Here is a 25,732-nt window from a genome sequence, read left to right on the forward strand (position 1 = left end):
TTTATCAACCTTTTTTACAACCAAGTTGACATTTATTTATAAAAGGTTCAATAATGTGGACTTCAACTTCAAGAAGATCACTTGTGAATACTTCAAGGTCTTTAATAAGATTCAATTCAACGAAACCCACTAATGATAATTCAAAAACTTCAACTCCAGAATTTAATTTAAGTGATATTTTTAAAAGAATTGATCAAGTTACAGTTAAAGCTAATGAAATAAAAAAACAAAATCAAGAAAAAAGGAAATTTCAAAGAGCTAATAAACATCAAAATAATCAACAACAAGATCAATCTAGACCTCCAAGAACTAATTTTAATAATGGGTCTCAATTTAAATCAAATCGGCTACAAAGTCAATCACAATCATCAAATCAACAAAACAATAGACAAAGACAAACATTTTCCAGACCGTTTCGTGGCTCCTCTGATCAACAAGGACAAGGACAACAACAACAACAACAACAATACTCAAAACCGTTTCGTCCACAAAGTCAAGAAGATGGAACAACAAACTTTTTTCGTAACCAATCAAAAAATAGAACCAACAGAGAATTTAATAACGATCAACAATCATCATCATCATCATCATCAAACTCACAATCAACAAATTCAACCAAATATCATCAAAAAAACGGTGAATCAAATAACTTCCAATATCAAAAACAAAACGACCAACAACAACAAAGACAATTTGGTGAAAAAAACAGTTCATTTGAAAGATTTTCAACAACATCTTATACTCCAAAATTATTTGAGTCAATTGGGACTAGATTTCCAAATAACGAAAGAAGATACAACAATGCTGGCAGATCAAAACCATGGCAAAATCGTGGCCAAGATTTTAGAAACAGCGATAACAAATCAGGAACAACAACATCAGCGGGATCAGGTCAAAAGTCGTTCAAAAGACCTGGTAGACAACAACTGAGAGGTCAACAACAAAAATCTCAACCACCCAAAAATACAATTGCACAACCAATTGAATCAAAAGAATTAATTGCTGATTCATTAAAACCACAATTAAATGGTGATAAATTTTTTCATGGCAAAATACCAAGTATATTATCAACAATTGATTCAAGAATTGCTTCAATAACAAAATTATCATTATTAGATTCAAAATATCCTTTTAATTTACCTAAAGACATTATAAATCAATCTTCGTCCGTCAAGAATCAAAATAAATTTATATTACAAAATAATTGGAATTTAAATCCAAATTCTGAAATCTTGAAGGAAAGAATTAATAAATTAGTTTATGGAAAAATTGAATCAATTAATACTGATGATAAGTCACCAGAAAATAAACAATTAATTCATAATATTGAAATTAATCCTACATTATCTCAAAATGATAAACAATCAATGTATAATACTATAACTGATTTAAATAATATTAAATCGATTTTTAAAGATGCTCATTGGAAACAAGTAAGTAAATAAAAGTAACAGAGTAGGGGTTTGAATGTATATAGATGTATTTATTTCAGAAACAAAATGACAATACACATATCAAGGTTTATAGAGAAATCGTCACGACTATAATAGATTATTTACGAAGGGATTAAACAGGTTATAAATTCCGTTCATTAATTTATATTCCTATGCATATATTTAGATCAAAATCAAAATTAATTCTATTGTTTTATTATTATTATCAGTAGCAGTGATAATACTTCTCTTATCTAAATTGCTAATGGTTATGGAATTAATAATCAAAACTTTAACTATTATAATTAGTTGAAATTATTAAGTATGTGCCACAATTAATTTTCGGGTCGCTTCACAACGCAATAATTTTTTTTTCTCTCGAAACCCAAAAAATTAAATCACCTTATGTTTTAGATCCATTTAATTGCATAATTTTTAAAAATAGGGCAAGGAGGCAGGGGAAGCTGAGAATAACTTTATACTTTTATGAGTATGAACTGTAGTACTTTAAATGGGTAACGCTATCGAATTGAAATTCAATTTTGACTAGAAGTTGTGAATGGGTTAAACAAGATGAACTCGGACTTTTAAAAATGTATTTTATATTTTATTAAATAATGATCTCCATGATATAGTTCCTTTATTTAATTGATTCTCATTTTCACCAGCATGGCAACTACAACTAGCAGTATTAGTTAGACTATTACCATAATTTAAAGTATTTTTATAAGAATATAAAAATGGTGAAATAGTTGATATAGTTAAATAAGTTAATAATAATATAGTTGATGATTTTTTTGATATTATGTTTCTTGTTGTATATATTGAGCTCATTTTTTGGTTTTATATAAATTGATTTATGTTAATATTATTGATTAGGCGTAGGGTTGAATGTATTGAGTAAGGGACAGGGAATTTTCAAGTATGAATGATAGATGTATATATTTATGATAAGAATGATATGTAAGGATAAAGAGATATATTTATATATTTATATCTGTATGTATATATGTAGTAAGTAGTAAAGTAACGATATTATGATATGATATTATGGAGTTTATAACTTTACATAATAAATTAATAATAATAAAATAAATAATAAAAATAACACATTTTTTAGTTGCAAAATCGAATGTTTTTTTTATTCATTATTACTAAACTAAAGTATGGTTTTGAGTGAAGGAACTTAGTTTTTTGCTTAAAAATAATTACTGATGGAGTTATACGATTACCTTTTAAAAGCATTGATGTTTATACGGTAAAGGACACAAATGTTTAAGATTAAATTAGTCTGATATGTCTAAATTTAAACTATTGAGTACTCAAACTTTGAGTATTAGCTAAAATAATATTTTACTAATTTACTAATATAATTTTACGGATATTTGTTTAAATCTATCGTAATACCCCACTAATATTATTTATTCATTGAAACATATGATAATGGTCATCCATCTACTCCTTATTTGGAGATCATTCAGGACTGAATTGAAAGGTTCTACTAGGTTTTCTTATCTTGTAATCAATTGATCATTGGAGCAGTAAGAGGTTATTGCAAATATTTACAAATATTACTAAGTATTGTGTTTGTATGTATAATGTCTAATCTTAAATTTTAAGATTTCTAATTTTGTGTTACAATATTTTGATGTTACTTTTTTGCTTCTGTGTTAGTTATCTAAAGACACTAGATTTGTACGACGGCCATGGCAAAGTTTGAGTCGGCAAAGTCTTACGTACGTTGACCAGTTCTAGTCCAAGTTGGGTCGACTCTGGTACTAAAACATAAATTTACCGAAAGGAGCCAACAACCCTATATCAATTTCACTTTCAATTCTTTTTTTAAGTCAGATCCTGAACATCATCAAAAAACCCTACTATCTTGTCCAAGATGACTCCCGACTATCGGTATACACAAACCTCAATTTAGATGTTGTTTTTCAATATTTGAAGCAACATAAGAAAAAAACAAATTGGTATGTATTTCTAATTTTTAATATTTTGAAATTTGTTTGTTTATTTATATTCTGTAAAAATGAAGTAATTTTTTAATCATTATCAACATCAAAACACGTCTAAAATTAAATAGACACGTCTATTTTAAATCACGTCTATACGGTTTATAACTAACTAAACTAATTGCTAAGACGTGTATACGAAAGTAACGTGTTTCAAAAGCTCTGGGTATTTATAGACTCTTTTCTTCGAGGCTTGTATTTTTTTTGCCATAACAGACGTCCGATTGGATGATTATTTGCTCTTTTATTACTCAATATAATGAAAATGAACAAGAACAACAAGCATAGCATCTATCATATGTGGAACGTGTATACACTTGATCGTATAGACTCTAATTATGTTACTCTAATTTAATACCTGCATAGTTTTTATACTTTGTATGGTTCAAAACTTGTCGAACACATACATTCGTAGTTCAAAAGTTGGCTGTATTTACTTTTTGTTTGTTAGCTAAAACAATCAATAAATAGAGTTCACTGAAAGCTGCATTTAACGAAAATGTATAAATCTGGATTTATTGGAAATGTATTAACGTTTATAGTTTTCTTAACGTTGCAAAATTTAAAATGATTTGGCTGCGAAAAAAAATGAATCAAAATTTATTCTCTTTCATTCAAATAATTGGTTGTATTTATAGAACCACTAATACTAATGCTGGTTTTCTTTTTTGAACCTTAGTACGTAGCTGATTATATGATTATATATTCCAAGCAAATAATTGAAACATTGCAGGGGTAAAAAGGAAAGAAAGGTTTGTACTGATCTGATCTAGGACGGTATCGTAGTTTTGTGTTTCATAAATTTCTAAGAACACAAAATCTTTTGACTCACAACTTAACGGAATTTTATTCAGTCATAATAACGCCATAACCAAATATACAAAGAGCTAAATTGAAAATTTCCTACCATGCTTTGATTTGAAACTTGAACCTCCTTCCCCATCCAAATATTGAATCATATAAGTATAGAAAAAATGTCATTTGAAATATTAATCATACCTAATTCATGGTTTAGAAATCCAAATTCAGATTTTACAAATCTAAGATATTTAATAAATAAAGGATATGATAAACCTGTTCAAAAATATGGAATAATTCAAACAAAAAGAATTATTTCAAATGATTCATTTTTTGAAAATTTAGCTGTTTTACCAAATGATGAATTAAATTTATTTTTATTACTTGGTTCAAATGAGAAAATTGAAGAATTAGAAAAGAATGGGGTATATAGAGATTTTAAAAATGAAAATATTGATAATGCATTTGAATGTGATATACCTAAAGAATTTGGAAGTTTATTTTCCTTGAATGAATTATCAGACTCAAGAATTAGAATAGTTGATGAAGATTTTAAATTTGATGATAATATATTAAAAAGAGTTTTAACATTATTTGGATTAAGAACATATAATTATGAAGTATCCAATCAAGATGAAATAAATTTAAATTTAACAACTTTTTGTTCATTCTTGTACAATTCAGCATCCACGTTTTTTGAAATTATAATATCAAAATGTTTAAAAAATTCAAAAATTTATGAAGAGTTATATCATGAACCTTTATCAAACTACAAGTCATTAATAATTCATGCAGATTGTATAATTGAACATAATTTAATTGATTATTATATCACCAAATGTAAATTTAAAAAATCCCACAAGGCAAATATTTCAATTGAAAATGCTGGAATTAGTTATAAACAAATTAAAGCTACAAAAAATTTTGAAATTGGATTTTTATATAGACGTATAGAATTATAGAGAAAAAGATATCAGAAATTTGCATTCATAGATGTTAGTTAATTCTTTTTCGAGTGGAATTTTAGAACTCATTTTTTGCAAGCTATTTAAGTCGTTTGGATTGAAATTTTCATCAAATTCCGTTTGTAGCATTCCACACGCGGAATTTTGTAAAACTATTACGAATCTCAACCCAAACAGAAATGAAATTTGATACAACCACAATGGAATTTGAATGAAGATACTTATAATTCAAACATCATGGTTCTTAAATGAAAATCAAGATTTCAAACTGTTAAGATATTTGATCAATAAAGGTTATGATAAAAGTAGAAAAAGATTTAATTTAATTCAAACTCAAAGAATTAGATCTATTGATTCATTAATTCAAGATTTAGGTATTTCTGAAAACCAGCAGTTTTATTTATATTTGTTCATTGATGAGGAGATAACTGGACATAGACCATTTGGTGATGAAACTGTGGAATCTTGTTTTGATTGCGATGTGGATGAGGTTTCAATTGATTTAGATAACATCGAGACATTTTTAGTTCCTGATCGTTTTATACTCGATAATGATGTTATAAACAAATGTATTGCAACAATAGCTTTTAAATCAATGAAAGATCCAAAAGAATTTGAATTGACGTTATATACATCATTCATGAAATCAATTGGTTATAAGTTTTTAAATTATGTATTGGATCAAAAATTATTTCCATCATCAATGACAAAAGGTCAAAAAAACTTAATTATAATTGCAGAATGTGTAAAAGAATATAATTTGGACAAGTATTATCAAAATTTTTGTGAATTTAAAGTTGTAGAAGATAATATTTTGATTAAGGTTGATAATGAAAAAAATTTAGATGAAAACATTTGGTGGAAAGCTTCAAGAGATTTTCATCTTACTATTCTTGAAAGAATTATTGATTTAAATTAAATTTGATTACAATGGGATCAGGAATCAAAATGGAGGAAAAACCTTAGAGAGAAATAGAGATATCTGAAGCTAAGAAAATTCGTGACTTTGGAAAGTTAAAGTATTTGCGAGGGTGCAACTAATATAATTCTGTGGTTTTTAGAGTTTTGAAACATTGGACAATCGTAGTTTCATGCGATGAAATATTTACATCGACACTGTTATCTTGATCTCCATCGTCATGAATCCTTTCAATGCATTTTTGTCGATGCGGCTATATCCTTGGTCCAACACATCATTCTGCAACATTTTGATTGATTAATAAAATCTTGAAAGAAGCTGAATTACGAAATATAATAAATTATTATATTTTTCAAATATTTTTAATCAATTACTTATCCAATTTTAGTTATTGTTTTTAAACCCCAGAAACTAAAACTTAGACTAAAAAATTAGAGTTGAATATGTTATAACCAAACAAAGTAAAATACAATTACAAAAATTTGATTTTAAACTTTATTAAAATATATATAAATAGGTTTAAACTTTTCATCCCAAAATATCTCGATTAAAAACTCTTTTACATTATAATTAAACTGTTGGCATGATATTTCATCTTCTTATAAAATGCTTAGAGTAAGCTCTAATTGAATGAAAGTCTGAACGGAAATTTTCAGATTTCATTCGACGTATACCTGAATTGAATCATGTCAACTGAAGTATATGAAGAAGAATTTGAATTTGAATCAAATACCAATAGTAAAAATCAAATACAAATTAATGAAATTAATGGTGATCAATTAACTTTTGAAATCAAACAAAGACAAAAAGATCTACAAACAACAAATATAGAAATATCCAACAATCCAAATAACAATTCAGATACAACTTACTTAAATTCAATAATTGGATTTATATTATTTTTATTACTGCCATCAACAATTCATGAATATTTAGAACTTTTATTAATTGGTATATTAAAATTATTTGGTATTACTTTATTACTTTCATTTCAATATGGAATAGATTTTATACAATTTTCATGGAATGGTGTAAAGACACTTACAAAATTTATCCTTTTTTTTTAGATGGTTCATGTTCGGAGTTTTAAACAACTGTTTCAAGAATATTATGTGAAAGTTTCATGGCTAATGTACTTTGTGTATATGGATTTATAACATTAATGAAAAATTTATCCGTTTTATGTTTATTGAAATCGTCTCGGTTGTTTTTAGTTTACGTCGAGCTCTCGCTTTAGATTAGTCCAAGGTTTTTACTTTTGTCCCCCTGTTCTAACTCCATACTTACTTTTGTGACACAAGATATATACTTCCTTCACCCGTAATGTAGAAACTCAGATTATGTGGGGAATTTTTCATTTTAAATCAACAATCTTTCTTCTTTTAATCAACTTATATATCAATAGTTTCGTCTATCATAAAGATATATTCAAAATTATTTCATCTAGATAACATATTAACAAAAAAAAGATGGTCAATTTCAACGTTAATGGTAAAATTGCTTTAGTCACTGGTGGAACAAGAGGATTAGGTTTACATTGTGCAGAAGCATTAGTTGAAAATGGAGCTAAAACAGTCATAATTACATCAAGAAAAGCAAAAGCTTGTGAAGAAGCTAAAGTTCAATTAGAAGAATTAGCAAAAAAAAAAGGAAATAATCAATGTGAAATTATATCAATACCAGCTGATTTAGCTGATGAAAAACAATGTGAAGAATTATTTAAAAAAATTAATGAAAAAATTGATAAATTAGATATTTTAGTTGCTAATGCTGGTGCAACTTGGGGTGCTCCATTAGAAGATCATAGTGTTTCAGCTGTTAAAAAAGTATTAAATTTAAATGTTGCAGCTGTTTATCATTCAATTCAATTATCTGTACCATTATTAGAAAAAGCAGCTACAAAAGAAGATCCTTCTAGGATTATTATAATGTCATCAATTATATCTGTTTTAAGTAATGATTCAGTTGGTACTTATGGTTATTTAGCTTCAAAAGCTGCCGTCTCACATTTAGGTAGAAATTTAGCTGTACAATTTGCTCCAAGACATATTAATGTTAATTCTATTTTACCTGGTTTTTTCCCAACTAAAATGGCAAATGGTTTAATTGAAGTTGCTGGTGATATGATGAGAGAAACTAATCCAAGAGGTAGATTAGGTGAAAAAGAAGATTTACAAGCTGCTTTAATTTTCTTATGTTCAAAACAAGCTAATTATATTAATGCTGTTGAATTACCAGTAGATGGTGGAGCAAAAAATAATAGTCCTGCTTCACATTTTTAGATACTTAGTTTAAAGAGATTTTTGATAGTTAGATTTCTTATTTATAAGTTTTAAAATTAGCACAATTGATTTCCTCTAAATTTAGATTTCGATTTGACTGAACAATGATCTTTAAAGAAACATACATGTCTTCAAATGGGACCGGATGATACTCAATATCAATAATCTATGTTCAATTCTTCATTCATGTGGTCCTTGTTGGGTTAAGATTGAGTATTTTGTTTCATTTTTACACTCTATGCAGTAATTAATTTTCTATTATCAAATTGCAATTCAACATCTACATACAACAATTCAAAATCAATTGAAAGTCAACAAGGATGTCTACTCACGTTACATTAGTTACTGGTGCTTCTAAAGGTATGGATTTACACTTTTTTCAAATTCTATATTCTGTTTTCTTTCATACTAACTTTTTCTCAAGGAATTGGTAAAGCAATCGTTGATATACTTTTACAACATCAAAATTCAAAAGTTGTAGCAATTGCAAGATCAAAAGAATTACTTGAAACATTACAATCAAAATATGGAAGTGAGAATTTTCAATTTATTGCAGGAGATGTAACTGATTCAAATATTAGTCAAAGTGCTATAGACTTAGCAACTACAAAATTTGGACAATTAAATTCAATTATAGCAAATGCAGGAATTATTGAACCTGTTGGTCCTATACAAGATATATCAATTGAAGAATGGAAAAAATTATATGATCTAAATTTTTTTAGTATAGTTCAATTAATTCAACAAAGTTTATCAGAATTAAAAAGAACTGGAGGTAATATTATAGCAGTTAGTTCTGGTGCAGCAAATTCAGCATATAGTGGATGGTATGCATATGGATCATCAAAAGCAGCATTAAATCATCTAATTAAATCTTTAGCAGCAGAAGAAAAATTAATAAAAGCAATATCTATTGCTCCTGGAGTTGTAAATACTGATATGCAAGAATTAATTAGAAATTTTGGATCAAAAATGAATGAAGAAAGTTTAAAAAAATTTATAAATTTACATAAAGATGGAAAATTAGTTGAACCAGAAATTTGTGGAAAAGTTTATGCTAATTTAGCTTTAAAAGGTTGGTCTGATGATTTAAATGGTGAATTTATTAGATTTGATGATGCAAAATTGAAAGATTATCAATAGGCTTAGCTCGGGAATTGAATTAAATGGTGGGGTTCTTCATATAGGAGTGTTTGTATAAATTTGAATACGCCTTATCGAGATTATTATTACTGAACAAAAAAACCCTCACTCAGGAGATTTTTTTTTGGAACCGATCTTGAAAAACCGACTTTATTGAATGAAGGGTCAATACTACGAAAAACACATGATTCAAACAGCAACCTACTCAAAGTTTTAGAGATAAGTCATTGACTTCTTTTAAATTCCAACAAAGCTCCTCAATATACTAAGCATGTAGTCTAGTAGATTTTTCATATTTAAGATTCATTTAGATCGCGCTTTGTAAAAAAAATATAACGAGATTCTTTTTGATAAACTTTTTTTTTCTTTTTTCAGTTTGTATTATTCAATTGATATTGAATCGTCAAATTAAAGTTTTAAACTTTATTGAAATCATAAAATAACTAAAAACATCATCTCAATTTGTAATAAAGAATAATAATAAAATATAATAAAATATAATCAAAAAATGTTTCAAAGATCAACATTGTTAACATCAAGATTATTTTCAAGAAATATTCAAAAACAAAATATTCAATTATTTAAAAGATTCAAATCAATTAAATCGACTCCTACTCCTATACAACCAAAAGTTAAATTACAAAGTAATACTTTGTTAATATTGGGTGCTTTAGTAGTTGGAACAACAATTGCAGCAGCTATATATAATAAAAATGAACCTAAATCAGCAATTGAACCAGAATTACCACAAATACAAGATGGACCTGATTTTCCACCAGGTAAAATATCAGTAGTATTTGTATTAGGAGGACCAGGTTCAGGTAAAGGAACACAATGTGATATTTTAGTTCGAGAAAAGGGTTTCACTCATTTATCAGCAGGAGATTTATTAAGAGCTGAACAAAAAAGACCAAATTCAAAATATGGTGAATTAATTGCAAAATGTATAAAAGAAGGTTCAATTGTACCACAAGAAGTTACTGTTGAATTATTAAAAAATGCTATAAAATCAAATTATAATAAAGGTCAAGTTAAATTTTTAATTGATGGATTTCCTAGAAAAATGGATCAAGCATTAACTTTTGAAAATAGAATTGCAAAATCTGCATTAACTATATTTTTTGAATGTCCTGAAAAAATTATGTTAGAAAGATTATTGAATAGAGGTAAAACTAGTGGTAGAGCTGATGATAATATTGAAAGTATTAAAAAAAGATTTAAAACTTTTATTGATACTTCTATGCCTGTTGTTGATTATTTTGAAAAACAAGGTAAAGTTGTTAAAGTTAGATGTGATCATCCAATTCCTGTTGTTGCATCTCAAGTTTTGGATGCTTTAACTCAGAGAGGGGTTTAAATAAAATAAAAAAGGAAATAATGATGATGATGATAAAAGATAGATTGATTTAAAGTGAGAAATTTTCTACAAATTTAAATGTTCATAGATTTAATAAATAGAGCTTGCATTTTTTATAAACTGTCTCTTACGTTGATTCCTTCATCTCTGAGTTTGTAGTGATATCTAACATACCCAAAATTTAATTACTCAACCCCAAAAATACGAAAATTGGTAGTGCTCAAAAATTCACTATCAATTTATTATTAGTAAGATAATCTAAAACGTAATAAATCTCATATCTAAATAACACATTCTACAAATTCTAATGAGTGTAAATACAGGTCTACCTCCAAATTGGACAATTAAAGTTTCCAAAACACATAATAAAGAATATTATTTAAATCAATCAACAAAAGAATCATCATGGGATCCACCATATGGAACAGATAAAGAAACTTTAAATTCATATATTCAAAAATTTAAAAATAATGATTATAAACCTGTTACAAATAAAGATGGAAAAGTTCGAGTTAGTCACATTTTGATTAAAAATAAAAATTCAAGAAATCCAAAAAGTTGGAAAAATCAACAAATTGATCTAAGTAGAGAAGATGCTATAAATTTAGCTAAATCATACCTAAATAAAATTTTATCTGGTGAATTAAAATTTTCAGATTTAGCTCAAGATGAAAGTGATTGTAGTTCACATTCAAGAGGTGGGGATTTGGGATTTTTTGGTAAAAAGGAAATGCAACCACCTTTTGAAATTGCTGCTTATGATTTACATGTTGGAGAAATTTCAAATTTAGTTGAAACTGATAGTGGAATTCATATACTACAACGTACTGGATAATTAAAAGAATAAAAGAAGATTATTATTAGAACAGAAGTAAATTAAAAAAATATTAAACCGAATTGCATTTCTGTATATACATAAATACTTGTCATTAATATTATTAATTTTTTTTTAAAATTTTATGTTAAATACTTATCTCATAAATTATTTTGAATAACCATTTGTAACTAACCAATCTGAAATTAATTTAGAATCACGTTCAGCCCATTTACCTTTTGCTGTAATAATATCTAATGATTGAGCTAAACCTTGATTATAACCCTTTGTATCTTTTGTTTTAAAAAATTCTTCAACTTTTTGTTTTTGTTCTTCTTTTGTAAATCCAGAAGTTCCCAATGTAACTACTGAACCTAACATTGATAATCCTGGTGGTAATAATGAATAAACTTTATCCCAATTTATAGTTAACCAATTCCATAATTTTTCAACACCAGCTTTATGAGCTCTTAATCCTTGCATTGGAATATAAATATCTTGTTGTTTAACAACATCAGTTTGCAACAAAAGATCAGCTACTTTATCCATAATTTCTGGTTTTTCAAATCTACCTAATGAACGTAAAGCAGCAATTTTTTCTTCAATTGATTGAGGATTTTTATAAATTTTTAAAATTTCTTCAAATGTAGATTCATCTCCAAATTTTGCATTAATATTGAAAATTGTTGCTCTTAAATTTGGATGAATGGCTTTTTTATCTCCTTCAACAAATTTTTTGAACGAGTCTTTGGAAAATTCAACAGCTTTTGGATCATCTGAATTTGCTGCTGAAGCAAATAATGAAGATTTTAATTGTTGATCAGCAAATGAATCTGAATCATTAAATTCCCAACCAATTTCTTTTAATTTTTCTCCAATTAAATCTCTTGTAAATAATTTTAAAGCATCATTTACTTTTTGATCTTCAAACATTAATGCTGCTTTTATTGATCCAATTCTTCCCAAAATTTCATCCCAAACAACATAATTTGATTCTTTTGACCATGATTTAACTAAATCTAATAAACTTGAAGTTTGAATAAAACCCGAAGATGCTAATGATCCAGCATCTGCTACTAATCCAACACGATCTTCAACTGATAATTTACCATCAACTCCAGCTTTACCTAATTTAGTCCATCTTGATGAATCATAAGCAGTACGATAAATACCTGCTTGATCACCATTAATTTTAAAAAAATCATCATTTGTTGGTAATTTAAAAACTTTAGATCTTTCATCTAATACTAATGATTCATCAATTCCATCACTTGTTTTTAAACCAAGGAATACTGGATATAATGTTTGATCTTCTTCTTTTTTAACATCTCCCGTGGCTAAAAATCTATTTTGAGTAACTTTAATTTCATTATTACCATTATTTTCTTCAACTTTTATAATTGGGAACCCAATATTTTTTGTCCAAATATCCATAACTTTAACAACATCTTTTCCTGAAACTTCACTTAAAGCTTGCCATAAATCTGAAGTTTGAGTATTACCCCATTTATGTTTTTTTAAATAATTTGATACTCCCTTAATGAAAATATCTTCACCTAACCATCTTGAAATCATTTTTAGTAATGAAGAACCTTTTGAATAAGATATAGCATCAAAAATTTGATTAATTTCATCAGCTCTTTTTACTGGAACTTCAATAGGATGAGAAGCTCTCAAAGCATCTAAAGTTAAAGCATGTTGTAAAGAATCACTTACATAAGATTCCCAAACTTTCCAATCTGGATATAATGAATCACAAGCATACCAAGACATCCAAGTAGCAAAACCTTCATTTAACCATAAACCATCCCAAAAATCCATTGTAACTAAATTACCAAACCATTGATGAGCTAATTCATGCATAACAACTTCAGTAACTCTTTGTTTAGTATTTACATTTGTATTTTCTGGATCAATTAATAAATCAACAGTTCTATAAGTAATTAAACCAAAATTTTCCATTGCTCCTGCTGAAAAATCATGTATTGCAACCATATCACATTTTGGTAAAGGATAAGGAATATCAAATTTTTTATCAAAAAATGCTAATGTTTTTGCTGCAATATCTGCTGAATATTGACCTAATTGTTGAGATCCTGGAGTTGCATAAACTCTTATAGGAACTCTATAATCTTTATTTTCAACATATTTTAAATCACCAACTATAAAAGCAACTAAATAAGTTGACATTAAAGGAGTAGTATTAAAAGTAACTTTCTTTTTATGATCACCTATAAGTGTTGTTTCTTTTTCATCCATATTTGATAAACATACTAAATTTTCATCAGCAATTAATGATATAGTAAATTTAGCTTTTGCAGATGGTTCATCATAAGAAGGAAAAGCTCTACGACAATCAGTTGGTTCCATTTGAGTAGTTGCTAAATATTTAGTTTTACCATCTTCTTGATAAGTAGATCTATAAAATCCAGCCATTTTATCATTCAACTCACCAATAAATTTTATATATAATTCAGCTTTTGAACCTTTAGTTAAATGATCATCAAATTTAAAAGTAACAGTTTGTTTTTCAATATCAAATGAAATATCCTTGATGGGAACATCATTAATTTTAACTTCTTCAATTTCAATTTCTAAAGAATTTAAAGTAATATAATTAGTTCTTTCATTTACTTCAAATTCAATAATTTCTTCACCATTAAATTTAAAATTTTCAAAATTTGGTTGTAAAGTTAAATTATAATGTAATGGTTTAACATTTGTTGGTAAAACTTCTCTATCTTGTGGAGTTGATGAACTTCCACTTATTTCTGATTTAAGATGTGAACACATTGAACAATAATTTCTTTTAGGAGTAGCAATTGATTGAAAATTGGTTGTTGTTCTTAGTAGTTCGTTATAGATATTATTCTGGAATTTACTTTTGAAAAATAAGTCTAATCTTTTATTATTAGTATTTTTATTCTTAGTTGAATTTATAAATGTAGTTGTAATTGATGTTGAAATAAATCTACTATTATAATTTCTTATGAATGATTTAACAATTACTGGTTTAAAGATAGTAGTAGTTGATTGAATAAAATTCATACAGAGAGATTCTGTTTAACTATTTAAATTTGTATCTAATAAAGATATTATAAGAGTATAAAATATTAATGCGTGTTAAATACTTAGGCTATTATTATAAAAACCTATAACAATCCGGAGTTTAAAATTTACTATATGGAATCTCAAACGATAAAAGTACGAAGATACAGGTAAAATGTGAGTTAATTAACCTTTTTAACTAGGAAACCCAACGCTTTTTAAACCAAATTGAGAATGTTTTGTGTAAATTATATTATTATGTTAATTGCAATTCCGTTTTGACATGCCATTCAGTTGAATACTTAATATTTAAATATTTGATGCCGTTTAAAACTGTACAAGCAAAATAGATAGACGTATGCGATGCTTCAGTGCTACGTGAATCCGGAACTATTCTTGGGCGAATCTTAGAACGAGTAAAAAATTCCTTAGGACGAGAATAATTTAGCCAGGTTAGTGAATGGCTGTTTTAAATATTTTTTCTGAAACACATAACAATAAAGTTTGAAACAAAACCAAGTAACAATTGAATAATGCCGTTTGTTAGAATTTCTTGAAAAAAAATATTGATGGCGAATTTCAACGTTTGAATGTTTGGGGATTCATATCGTAAATATAATAAGTACATACTGAAACGATTTAGGGGTTTTTACTTAGTTTAAGCTTACAATATACGACGGAATTTTAAGGAGATCCTTTTTATGCAACTAGTTAACCATTAATTCTTCGTTATATATTTCAGACAATATAGACGTATTTACTTCTTTGGTTTTTTCTTTTTAACTAAATCCGATAAATCATTAACTTTACCTTCATTTTGAGGTTGTCTTTTTTTAACTAATGAAGTTAAATTATTAACAATTGCATCTGTTGCTCCAGCTGTATCACCACCTGATAAACTTTCACCTAATATCCCCTTTATAATATCTAGTTGTTCTTGTTGAATATCTTGGTTGGGATCTTTTATTAATTCTTGATATTTATCATTTAATTCATTTATCATTTCTTCATTATCTTTTCTTTTTGTTGTATCTTTTTCATTTAAATTTCTTTCTTTTGTTGATTCAATAGCTAATTTAATTTGTTCAGCTGCTTTTTGTCTTGAATTTGGATCATCAGTACAAAATTCTAATGCTAATGATAATTTATAATGAGATTCTGATATTGGACTTGAATTTTTTGGATATAATTCTAATCTTAAATCTAAAGATTTTTGTAAATCTAATGCAGATTGTGGGAAATTTTCAGATTCTAATGATACTTCACCTAATATATCGTAAGTTTCTGATAATTTTTTTAAATTTATTATATAATCATTATCTATTGGATCTGACTCTGATTTAATATATGGTTCTTTTATGTTTTTTGGTTTTTCTAATGTTTTTAATTTATCTTCAAATATTCCTCTTGCAACATCTAATATCATCCAAGCCATTTCAAAATCATTTGTTTCTTCTGGTTGTTCCTCTTCTTCATTTTCCTTTCCTTCTCCTTCTATATTGTCCTTGTTTTCTTCGTCTGCCTCTTCCTCTTTCGTTTCAACTTCTTCTTCTACTTCTTCATTTACAACTTCTCCATCAATTGGTTCAGCATCATAGAATTGAAATTTATCATCTTCTTCAATATCCTCAACTTCTTTATCAACTCCTTCATTTTTGACTTCTTCTTCCTTAGTTGTTTCTTGATTTGTTGTAGTAGTATCAATACCACCTAGTATACTACTTTTACTAACACCATTTTGAAATAATGCTTTACCATATAATAATAATAAATCTCCATCTTCTTTATTATTATGTTGTTTTGAATATAATTGACATGCATCTCCATATTTTTCTGATGCTAATTCATAATTTTTTTGAGAATATGCTTTTGATCCATCTGATACTAATTTGTTTATCTCTAGTGAATAAGACATCTTAGTTCAATTAACGGATATTTTGGTAATGAATGAAGTGATTATTGATTCAATTAATTAGTTCAATAGAAATATGAAGAATATTATGTTTTGTTTATTTTGTGTAATGAATTCATTTTATACTATAACGCGTTTATTATTATCAACCAAAGATAAGATAACATTTTTGATGGGAAAAGTGGTGGAAATTGTTGCTGATTAAAAAAGTGTTTAAATAAAACAATCAGATCCAAGATATGCTAACTGGCTTAGTGCTTCACTCAAATTTATTTGCAAGACAACCAAAGGCAATGTAAGTTGAAGTGTACCATAGTATATCAAATGATTTGATTCGCGTTAGATTTGATACAAAAACCTCCTAAAATACTCAATTCCTTTCAAATGTGTATCATTTGTCTTCAACATAGCCTTGTCTGTTAGAATTGGACCTTGTTCTTGTGTATAGTAGCTAAATTGTCCTGATTGATATTTGCAATTGAATACAAAAGTGGTTGCAAAAATTGTATTTGTTTATTGTGTGTAAAAAATCAAATCAAAATATGGAATTTTATTAGGGAAAAAATAATACCACACAATATACACACAAAATATACTATACACTTGAAATACAAACATTTTGATCCAAACATCATAAACTACTCAATTATACCACTTTTACTTCCAATTTAATGATAGATATTCAATGAAACAACTGCTAGTAATAATTTAATTTAGTTTTCCTGTCAAATTTATCAATTTCCTCATCAAAGCTATATCTATCTATCAATTTTCTACGGAATTATGTCAAATAAATCATTAAGAAGAAAACCACCACCACCAATAGATACAGAATTACATAATGAGAATAATACTAATAAGAATACCTCACTAATTAATCAATTGGAAAATTTACATAGAAAATCATTCTCAAATATAAATAATCAAAGACGACTATCACAGATTGATCAAAATATTTTAAATTCACAACAACAACAACAAAAGGATCTTCCGAATATTCCTTATATAACAACAACTCCGACAAGAAACTCATATAATGATACATTTGATAATTCAATTAATGAATCTTTCACATCATTTGATTCACCAAAGCCCAAAGGGCCGAAAGATTTATGGGAATATAATCAAAATGGAATAACACTGCCACTTCAAGATCAAAATAATAATAATTTCATTCCTTCATCATCAACTCATGCATCAATTCAAATTAAAAGAATACTACCTAAACGAAGTTATCAACAAATTTCAAGATCAAAATCAAATTCAAATTCAACAATACCTACTGATGAATCTTCACCTTATGATTCTCCAAATCATGATACACCTGAAGAGAGTAGAGATTCCAGTTTTATCGAAAAAACACCAAAAAACCCACCGTATCCAACAACTGGAATTGAGGAATATTTTGATGAAGATTTAACACCTGAAATGATATTTGAAGTTCCTTCACCTTCTCAAAGAAGAACTAAAGCAATAATTAATCAATCTATAAATACCACTTCACCAAAAATTAATGAGGTACCTAATTTAAGTACTAGAAGTTCATTGTCTACAATTTATGGTCAACATTATCAAAGACAACAAATGGAAGAATCATCACCGTTACTGAGTAATTCACCACCCATTTCACCATATGAAGAAAATATACCTAGACGTAAATTGTCTATGCGTTCATACAATAATTATCCAGACTCTGAACCATATAGTCGATCACCATCACCAAAAAGATCTTATCATAGTAAAAATAATTCATTAAATGGATATGATAATAATTATTTTAGTCATAATATAGCAAATCAATATCAAACTCAAACTCAAATTCAATCTCCTGATGAATATTCACCACAAAGTAATAATTTTAATTCAAGACCTTCATATCGAGTAGTTTCAGATAATCCTTTTTATGATGAAGAAGAAAATCAAAATTATGAATTTGAATCACCAGCAACAGATTATTTTGATTATTCAATATTACCTGAATTACCACCAAGTAGAGATACTTCAACTGCTAATACATCTATAACAATTGGTCCACCATTACCTAAAAAATTACAAGAATTACCACCATTACCATTAGATTTACCAGATTTACCTTTTAATACTTCTTCATTACAAGCTCAACATTTTGAAACTTGTAGAGAAATATGGTCAATATCAAAATTATTTAATTGGAGTTGTAAATTACAAATTTGGTTAAAAGGAACATCTGTTTCAAAACAAGAATTAAAAAAAGCTATAATAAGATTAATTGCATTTCATCGTAGTGATATATCATTAGATGTTTTAACAAAAAATTCTCAAGCTGCATTTGATTCATTTTTACAAGCTCAAGCTATTGAATTAGTTGAATTACTGAAACCTAATTCAAATGGTGATAGATCTGTAGTTATATTTAATGAAGAAGTAATTGTTAGTGGTGTATTACCAGGATTAACTGAATGTTATTCACCAGTTCCGCATATAAAAGATGAAAATGAAGATTCAACAATGACTTGTTATTCAACAATGTGTAATTTTAGTAGAATGATGAATCTTGAAAGAAAAATGAGAACAATGAATATTAAAGAAATTGTATTAGCAAATGATTGGGCTGCTCATTGGAGATTAACTATTGATGATCTTAGAGATTTAAATCCAAGTTTAATTAAAAGACAATCTCTTATATTTGATTTATTAAGATATGAACAAACTTTTATACAAAGAGCAAAATGTTTTGTTGAAATTGTTGGACCAGAATTTATAAAGGCTGCAAAGGGATATTTAGGTTCAAATAATTCAAAAATTAAAATTTTTGAAGAAGAAGTTTTAAAAACTAGTGAAAAAATTTTATTAATTCATCAAAATCAATTATTTGAACCCTTGTTGAAAATTTTAATTTCTGAAGGTAAATTCATAAAAAATGTTATTGAAATTGTTAGTATCTATATTGATTGGGCAAAAGAAGTTAGATCATATTTAATCAAATATATGAATAATATGCCAATGATTGAAGAATTATTAAGTTTATCAAATTTAAAATCATATATAGATAATAAAATTGGTCAATTATCAAGAGTTAAAGAATTAAAAGTAAACGTTCCAATATTATTTATAAGTACTTTTAATTCAAGATATCAACAAATTCCATTACAAATTTTAGATATTCAAAAAAAATATTTAGAAAATGAACCAGAATTTTTTTTATTAAAGCAAGCAAGTGATGAAATTAAAGAATTAGGTTCTAAAATAAATGATTCTAAAAAATTTGCAGATAATTTACATGCTTTAGAACAATTAAAAATTCAATTACTGTGGAAATCAAATTTAAATCCAATTAATTTAAATTTAAATTCAATAAATAGAAAATTAATATGTAGAGGTGATTTAACAAGAAGAACTGATTTAAAATTTACTTCACAAATTAATCATTTAATTGTTTTAGATAATTATATTATAATTACAGAAAGATTAAAAAATCAAAAACCAAATGGTGCATTATACAAAATTTATGATTATCCAATTCCCATAGATTTTTTAATATTTGAAGAAAAAATTGTAAATAATTCATCATCATCTCCAGCAACAATAAAATTATCATCTTCACCAATAACAAAACCTTCAAGAAAATCATTATCATTAGATGATAATAATGAAGATCATGATGATATTCAATATTCTATAAAATTAAGATATGCTGGAAAATTTAAAAATTCATATACTTTTACATGTAAAACAGAACGGGAATATTTAGATTGGATAAATTATTTAACAATTGCAAAACAAAAAATGAATGAAAGATTATTTAATAATATTGTTTTTAAACCAATACCAATATCAACAACATGTTTTGCATATGAACAAAATAATAAAATTAATAAATTACAAATTGTAACACCATTTGATCCAATATTTGAAATTTGTCAAGATTCAATAAAAAAATTTGAAACATTAGGAATTTCAAAAGATATTTATTCCTCGAATAATAATGTTAGAAATAGAATGGTATTTAGTAGTATTCAAAGTAGTTTTGAATTTCAATATAATGGTCGATTTTTTACATTTATTGGATTAAATTCTGGTTTATATTGTTGTGAATCTCATTCACATTGGAAAAAAATTTTAAATGGTAATGATTTTAATAAAATTCATGTTGATACAAATTTAAAAATTGTTTTAATTTTAAATGAAAAAAATTTAAAATATTATTTATTAAATCAATTGATTGAAATTTATTTTGGAAAAAGATCAAATATAATTGGAATTTCATTGTCTAAGGATCCAATATTATTTTTTTCAATGAAATTATATAAGAATATAAAAATGTTATTCTTTGCTAAAAAGAAAAATAATATGACAAATATTAAAATAATTATACCAGAAATTGATAATAATGGAATATTTAATAGATTTAAAGATTATAGAAAATTTTTTATAGAAGCTGAATGTTATGGTATATCAATTTTTAATTCATCATTTGTTTTATATACTGATAAAGGTTTTGAAATTATGGAAATTATAAATTTAAATCCAAGATCAGTACCTGATTTATCTGAATTGGAAAATGATAATGTTAATAACAAGAAAAAAATAGATTATCAATTTTCAAAAAAATCAGTCTCAACTACTAATATCAACAATGGTTTAGATTCAAATAATCATCAAATTTTGCAAACAATTAAAAAATTAATAAATTCGATAAATATTCAACCAATAGGAATGTATAAATTAAGAAATAATAAAGAATTTATATTAATTTATTCAAATTTTGCAATTTTTATAAATCAAAGGGGAAAAATTTCAAGAAATGATATCCTTTATTTTAATAATGATTTAAAATTTAAACAAATAAAATTTAAAAATAATTATTTATTTTTAATAAATGATGAAATTATTGAAATTTTACTGATTAGTGATTTATCAACGGGTTCAAATAAATTAATTCAATGTATTTTAGGTAAAGATATACATTTAATTTCAAATGATGATGATGATGATATGTTATGTTTTGTAATGGCAAATCCTTTAATTCCTGGTTTACAATTAGTGTTTAAACTTTAAAAGAGTTGTTGGATTGAAAGAGTGTTTGAGTTTTGAAACTTTTCGAGTGTTTTGTAATGTTTATAATTGTAATTTTATATATAATGAGTAATAATGTGTAATTTGAAATTCTCTAAGCTAATCCTCATCGATTAAAATGTAAAAATAACGAATAGTTTGCAACCAAAATTTTGAGACATTAATAATTCTTGTTTTTTTTTCCTTCAAGCCATTTAATAAGTTATTTACCTATACATCCTATTGACAAAGCAATAAAAATTGCTTAAAGTGAATAAAATCTAATTGCTTGAAGTCTCAAAGACGATTGAAAAATTAAAATTCTCACTCAACCACATTCATAGTGAAAAACAAACCACAGCTATAGTAGTGACTAACGAATTCTTCTTTTCTTATAAATAGACTTTAAAATCGAGTCTTTTTCAGCTCCATTAACAAATTCAAAAATCACTTCTGAATCGTAATTGGTTAAAATTGCATCCACATTAGTATCAAGATAAAATAAAAAATTCCTTAACCGAGTCGCACCTTCAGGTTCACGTTCTGAAGTTACTTCTTTCAATTTTAAGTCTTTCAAGTTGGTACAATTATCTAAAACTAAACAACCTAAATCTTCAATTTCGTTATTTGATAAATTTAAATGAGTTAAATTTAATGGAAAATTTTGAGAACTTAACATTGAAAAAGTTATTTCATTATTCTCTAAATCCAACCTCTTTAAATTACTTAAATTGAAAAAATTTCCTTGAATTATTAACAATTTCAAATTATTGATGCTCAATTCCTCTAATGAAATGGGAAAATGATCAAGATCCAATAAGCCAGTATTTAAGTTTATCATTTTCAATTTGGTCAAATTTTCACATTCAAATGACACTTGAGGTGGTGGAAATGCTTTAAAATCTATTGGCACTGAACCTTTCAAAATTAAGTCTCGCAAATTCGGTGATTTGAACCATACATGTCCTTCCGCATGAGTAAAAAGTTCCGATGGATCAAGTCGGCCTACTCTACAGCCATGACCTGAGCAATAATTGTCTGACACATCCAACACCTTTAAAGATTTCAATTGATTTAAATTTGAATCTACCAAATCATAACCTATGTTATTTTTTGTAAACTTAATCCGCTCCAGTTCAGGAAAATAAACATGACCTTCAGTTGGAATCCAGCAATTTGTGATAATGATTTCGGACATTTTCTTTGGTAAATTGACTAAAACTTCGTCTAACTCAAGACATCCCATACTATTTAATTCCAAACAATCGAGGGCTTTCGGAAACTCAACACTTCCTATGTCTAGGGTATGCGTAGTATCGCAAATCTTTAAATTCTTTAAATTTGGTGGAAACCGAAAGGCAGCATCGATAAGAATCCACCAGTCTATTTGTGAAAAGTACAGAATCCTAAATCGGTTTTCTTCATATAACTCGTCTATCCTACGACGATGGAAATTGTTAATGAAATTCAAAGTTTTTAACGAATCGGGGAACAAGGTATAAACTAGGTCAAAAAGTTCAGGACAACTAGAAATATCAAGTAAATTTAGATTCTTATACTTGAGTACATCACCTAAAGTTTCAATATCACAAGAATCAAGTCTTAAATTTTTCATGGACAATGGAAGCTGAATATCATCCAAGGAACTCATCTCGCGGAGACTTTTGCAATTAAATGACTCAAGCTGGTGTAAATCAGTTAAATTCAAATTAATTTCATGACCTTTATCTAATGTTAGTTCCTTTAATGTTGTTGGAAATTGAATTGGGAATACATTGAAATGAGATGTTGTCAATGATTGTATGAAGGTGCTTTCAACAAAATTTAGGAATGATTTGATTTCATTCTTTTTCAATTTCACATTGCAATGTTTCAAATATTGATCCAAATGTACACCTACAATATAAACTTGATGCAAGATTGAGACTAGATCAGTAAATGTAGTATCTTTTAAAATTTTAACCTCATAATTGACTAACTTGAAACTTGACTCACTAACTAGTTGATTGATTTGTTTTACATTCCCAATAATTATTGAAGGTATAAACTCAAAGTGTTGATAAAGATCTATCAATGTTTCAATTGAATTGTTGTTATTATCTATCTCATATTTTGGATACTTTCGTTCTAAAACAATATATTGTAAACCTGGAATATATAATAAATTTTTGATTATAGATTTATCTTTGATGTTACTAAAAATTAATGATAATATTTCTTTGGGTAATTTGAGAAATATTTCCATTTGAATGGCGAGTTGTGATGATCTTGATATGAATTGATGAATAATTTTGGTTGCCACTTTTTTGAAAATCAAAAATTAATTAGACGTGATTTTCGGGCTACCATTTGACGTTTCAAATTTATTTCGTCTAAATTTATCTTAAAGATTAGTTTAACATTTGGCATTTATGACTTCCGATCACTTTAAATGATTTCTGTGGTCTAACTTTGCTTAGATTCAGTACTTCGGTTTAAATTCAGATTTACATTTTCTTAGAGTCCAATGTGAAAATAAACTAAATTTTGATATAAATTTCAATTCTGTTGAAAATCTTCTTGAAAACATCTCCTTGCTTGCATTATCAATCTCTCACGTAATAGTAAATACTTTTAAAACTTAGATCTCATGATTTGAACTCACAGCTTATAAGTAACAAAGTAACAAACCCCTGACTAAATTCCAAACATCTTAGTTTCAAACTTCTCTTATATCGACGGATTGGGTATCCTACTTTGATATCATGAAGTGAAATATGAAATCCGAGTAAGTAATTGAAGGACCACTTTGTAGCGGGTGAGTAGTCCAATAGATAATACTGAATGATGAAATTTTGATCCTGCCTAGTTGCTTGATGTAATAGTTGAGTGACACAAGTTAAACATTATAAAGTTGACCTTGGCATAACTCATTTGCGATCTGAACAAAGAAATTGCGTGACCCAAAGCTTGATGCAATATCCTAAGACACCCTTTTTCATCGTCGAATACAGTGAAGGAATTTTGATAATATTCGTTTTTCCAGTCACAAAAATTGATTTCTAGAATATTACAATTACGCAATTTTTGTTGACAATTAATTTATGAATTCATCATATCATATTGCTTTGTCAACAAAATTCAAGTAAAATCTATTCAATAAAAAATAGCTATGATTATTAGTATTGGTTTTGGAGTACAGAAGAGACTGCGTTTTGGCTAATTGAATACTCAATCAGCTAATTTAATGACTATTTGATTGAATATTTGATCATCTGCCTTGGGATCTTGATTATTGTGGTTTCAAGTTATATTTAAAGTTTTTGAAATAATTTAGATTAGAGTTGTGAACTAGGAAGAAATCAATCATCAATACATACTAATTCATCTTATCATAGTCCATACACAACACCGGGAAATACATTATCAACAAATTTTCAAGTGGCTTATAAAGGTAAACATCTCAAGAAGAAACTCAACACTAAATTCAAGAAACCAGTTTACAAATATTATCGTCAAGAATCAGAGCTTGAAAGAGAGAAGAGAGAATACAACTATGATCATGCAAAAGGAGAAGATACGAAAACTGGTGGAATACTTTCAGGAAATATAAATGCAGAGATATTTATCATTCACTATAATTTTTGAAGTATTCATTCACACCCAATGGATTTGTTAAAGCCAGAGGGAAAGAGTACTTTAACTATTAAAGTCCATGATAGATGTTTTAATTTAGATACGGTTTACCTCAATCCTTCATTCAAAGCAAACTTGACTAACTTGGGAACAGTTGAATATATATATAGTCCCACAAAGCCTATTTAGCAATCATTGCAAAGTTTGAACCAAAACATCATGCAGCCCAAGTGACAGATAACATTAAGGAGCTTAAATAAGTTTCCGATGGACTTTGACAAATTCAATTCCAAATATTTTGAATACTATCAATACCGGATGATTCGGAACAAGAAAGAGTTCGATCCAACATCTTGAAATTATTCAAACATATCGATGAGTATCGACACAAAGA

At 26.8% G+C, this 25,732-nt stretch overlaps 11 protein-coding genes across 11 annotated transcripts; 8 read left to right on the top strand and 3 right to left on the bottom strand. All coding sequences in view use genetic code 12, as the record gives it.

Annotated features, from left to right (window-relative positions):
- Positions 1-53: 53 nt before the first annotated feature.
- On the top strand, positions 54-1,445 carry KGF55_000854 (uncharacterized protein; the record flags this gene model as incomplete). The annotated part of the gene is made up of 1 exon (XM_051761167.1): positions 54-1,445. The coding sequence occupies one exon, from the start codon at positions 54-56 to the stop codon at positions 1,443-1,445; it is 1,392 nt and encodes a 463-aa protein (XP_051616799.1).
- Positions 1,446-4,425: 2,980 nt separating this feature from the next.
- On the top strand, positions 4,426-5,211 carry KGF55_000855 (uncharacterized protein; the record flags this gene model as incomplete). The annotated part of the gene is made up of 1 exon (XM_051761168.1): positions 4,426-5,211. The coding sequence occupies one exon, from the start codon at positions 4,426-4,428 to the stop codon at positions 5,209-5,211; it is 786 nt and encodes a 261-aa protein (XP_051616800.1).
- A 214-nt stretch (positions 5,212-5,425) lies between these two features.
- On the top strand, positions 5,426-6,133 carry KGF55_000856 (uncharacterized protein; the record flags this gene model as incomplete). The annotated part of the gene is made up of 1 exon (XM_051761169.1): positions 5,426-6,133. One exon carries the CDS (start codon positions 5,426-5,428, stop codon positions 6,131-6,133), a length of 708 nt encoding a protein of 235 aa, XP_051616801.1.
- Positions 6,134-7,602: 1,469 nt separating this feature from the next.
- Positions 7,603-8,415, top strand: KGF55_000857 (uncharacterized protein; the record flags this gene model as incomplete). Its single annotated transcript, XM_051761170.1, has 1 exon — positions 7,603-8,415. The coding sequence occupies one exon, from the start codon at positions 7,603-7,605 to the stop codon at positions 8,413-8,415; it is 813 nt and encodes a 270-aa protein (XP_051616802.1).
- A 320-nt stretch (positions 8,416-8,735) lies between these two features.
- KGF55_000858 (SDR family oxidoreductase) lies at positions 8,736-9,558 on the top strand (the record flags this gene model as incomplete). The annotated part of the gene is made up of 2 exons (XM_051761171.1): positions 8,736-8,775; positions 8,840-9,558. The coding sequence occupies 2 exons, from the start codon at positions 8,736-8,738 to the stop codon at positions 9,556-9,558; spliced, it is 759 nt and encodes a 252-aa protein (XP_051616803.1).
- Positions 9,559-10,066: 508 nt separating this feature from the next.
- URA6 (bifunctional uridylate/adenylate kinase) lies at positions 10,067-10,915 on the top strand (the record flags this gene model as incomplete). Its single annotated transcript, XM_051761172.1, has 1 exon — positions 10,067-10,915. One exon carries the CDS (start codon positions 10,067-10,069, stop codon positions 10,913-10,915), a length of 849 nt encoding a protein of 282 aa, XP_051616804.1.
- Positions 10,916-11,222: 307 nt separating this feature from the next.
- ESS1 (peptidylprolyl isomerase) lies at positions 11,223-11,750 on the top strand (the record flags this gene model as incomplete). The annotated part of the gene is made up of 1 exon (XM_051761173.1): positions 11,223-11,750. One exon carries the CDS (start codon positions 11,223-11,225, stop codon positions 11,748-11,750), a length of 528 nt encoding a protein of 175 aa, XP_051616805.1.
- Positions 11,751-11,897: 147 nt separating this feature from the next.
- APE2 (metallo-aminopeptidase) lies at positions 11,898-14,522 on the bottom strand (the record flags this gene model as incomplete). The annotated part of the gene is made up of 1 exon (XM_051761174.1): positions 11,898-14,522. The coding sequence occupies one exon, from the start codon at positions 14,520-14,522 to the stop codon at positions 11,898-11,900; it is 2,625 nt and encodes an 874-aa protein (XP_051616806.1).
- A 1,012-nt stretch (positions 14,523-15,534) lies between these two features.
- KGF55_000862 (uncharacterized protein) lies at positions 15,535-16,692 on the bottom strand (the record flags this gene model as incomplete). The annotated part of the gene is made up of 1 exon (XM_051761175.1): positions 15,535-16,692. One exon carries the CDS (start codon positions 16,690-16,692, stop codon positions 15,535-15,537), a length of 1,158 nt encoding a protein of 385 aa, XP_051616807.1.
- A 780-nt stretch (positions 16,693-17,472) lies between these two features.
- On the top strand, positions 17,473-21,726 carry TUS1 (Rho family guanine nucleotide exchange factor; the record flags this gene model as incomplete). Its single annotated transcript, XM_051761176.1, has 1 exon — positions 17,473-21,726. The coding sequence occupies one exon, from the start codon at positions 17,473-17,475 to the stop codon at positions 21,724-21,726; it is 4,254 nt and encodes a 1,417-aa protein (XP_051616808.1).
- Positions 21,727-22,096: 370 nt separating this feature from the next.
- On the bottom strand, positions 22,097-23,968 carry KGF55_000864 (uncharacterized protein; the record flags this gene model as incomplete). Its single annotated transcript, XM_051761177.1, has 1 exon — positions 22,097-23,968. The coding sequence occupies one exon, from the start codon at positions 23,966-23,968 to the stop codon at positions 22,097-22,099; it is 1,872 nt and encodes a 623-aa protein (XP_051616809.1).
- Positions 23,969-25,732: the final 1,764 nt, after the last annotated feature.

Source organism: Candida pseudojiufengensis, assembly GCF_024610245.1.
Source record: "Candida pseudojiufengensis strain CBS 10847 chromosome Unknown scaffold3, whole genome shotgun sequence".
NCBI classification, from domain to species: domain Eukaryota; kingdom Fungi; phylum Ascomycota; class Pichiomycetes; order Serinales; family Debaryomycetaceae; genus Lodderomyces; species Lodderomyces pseudojiufengensis.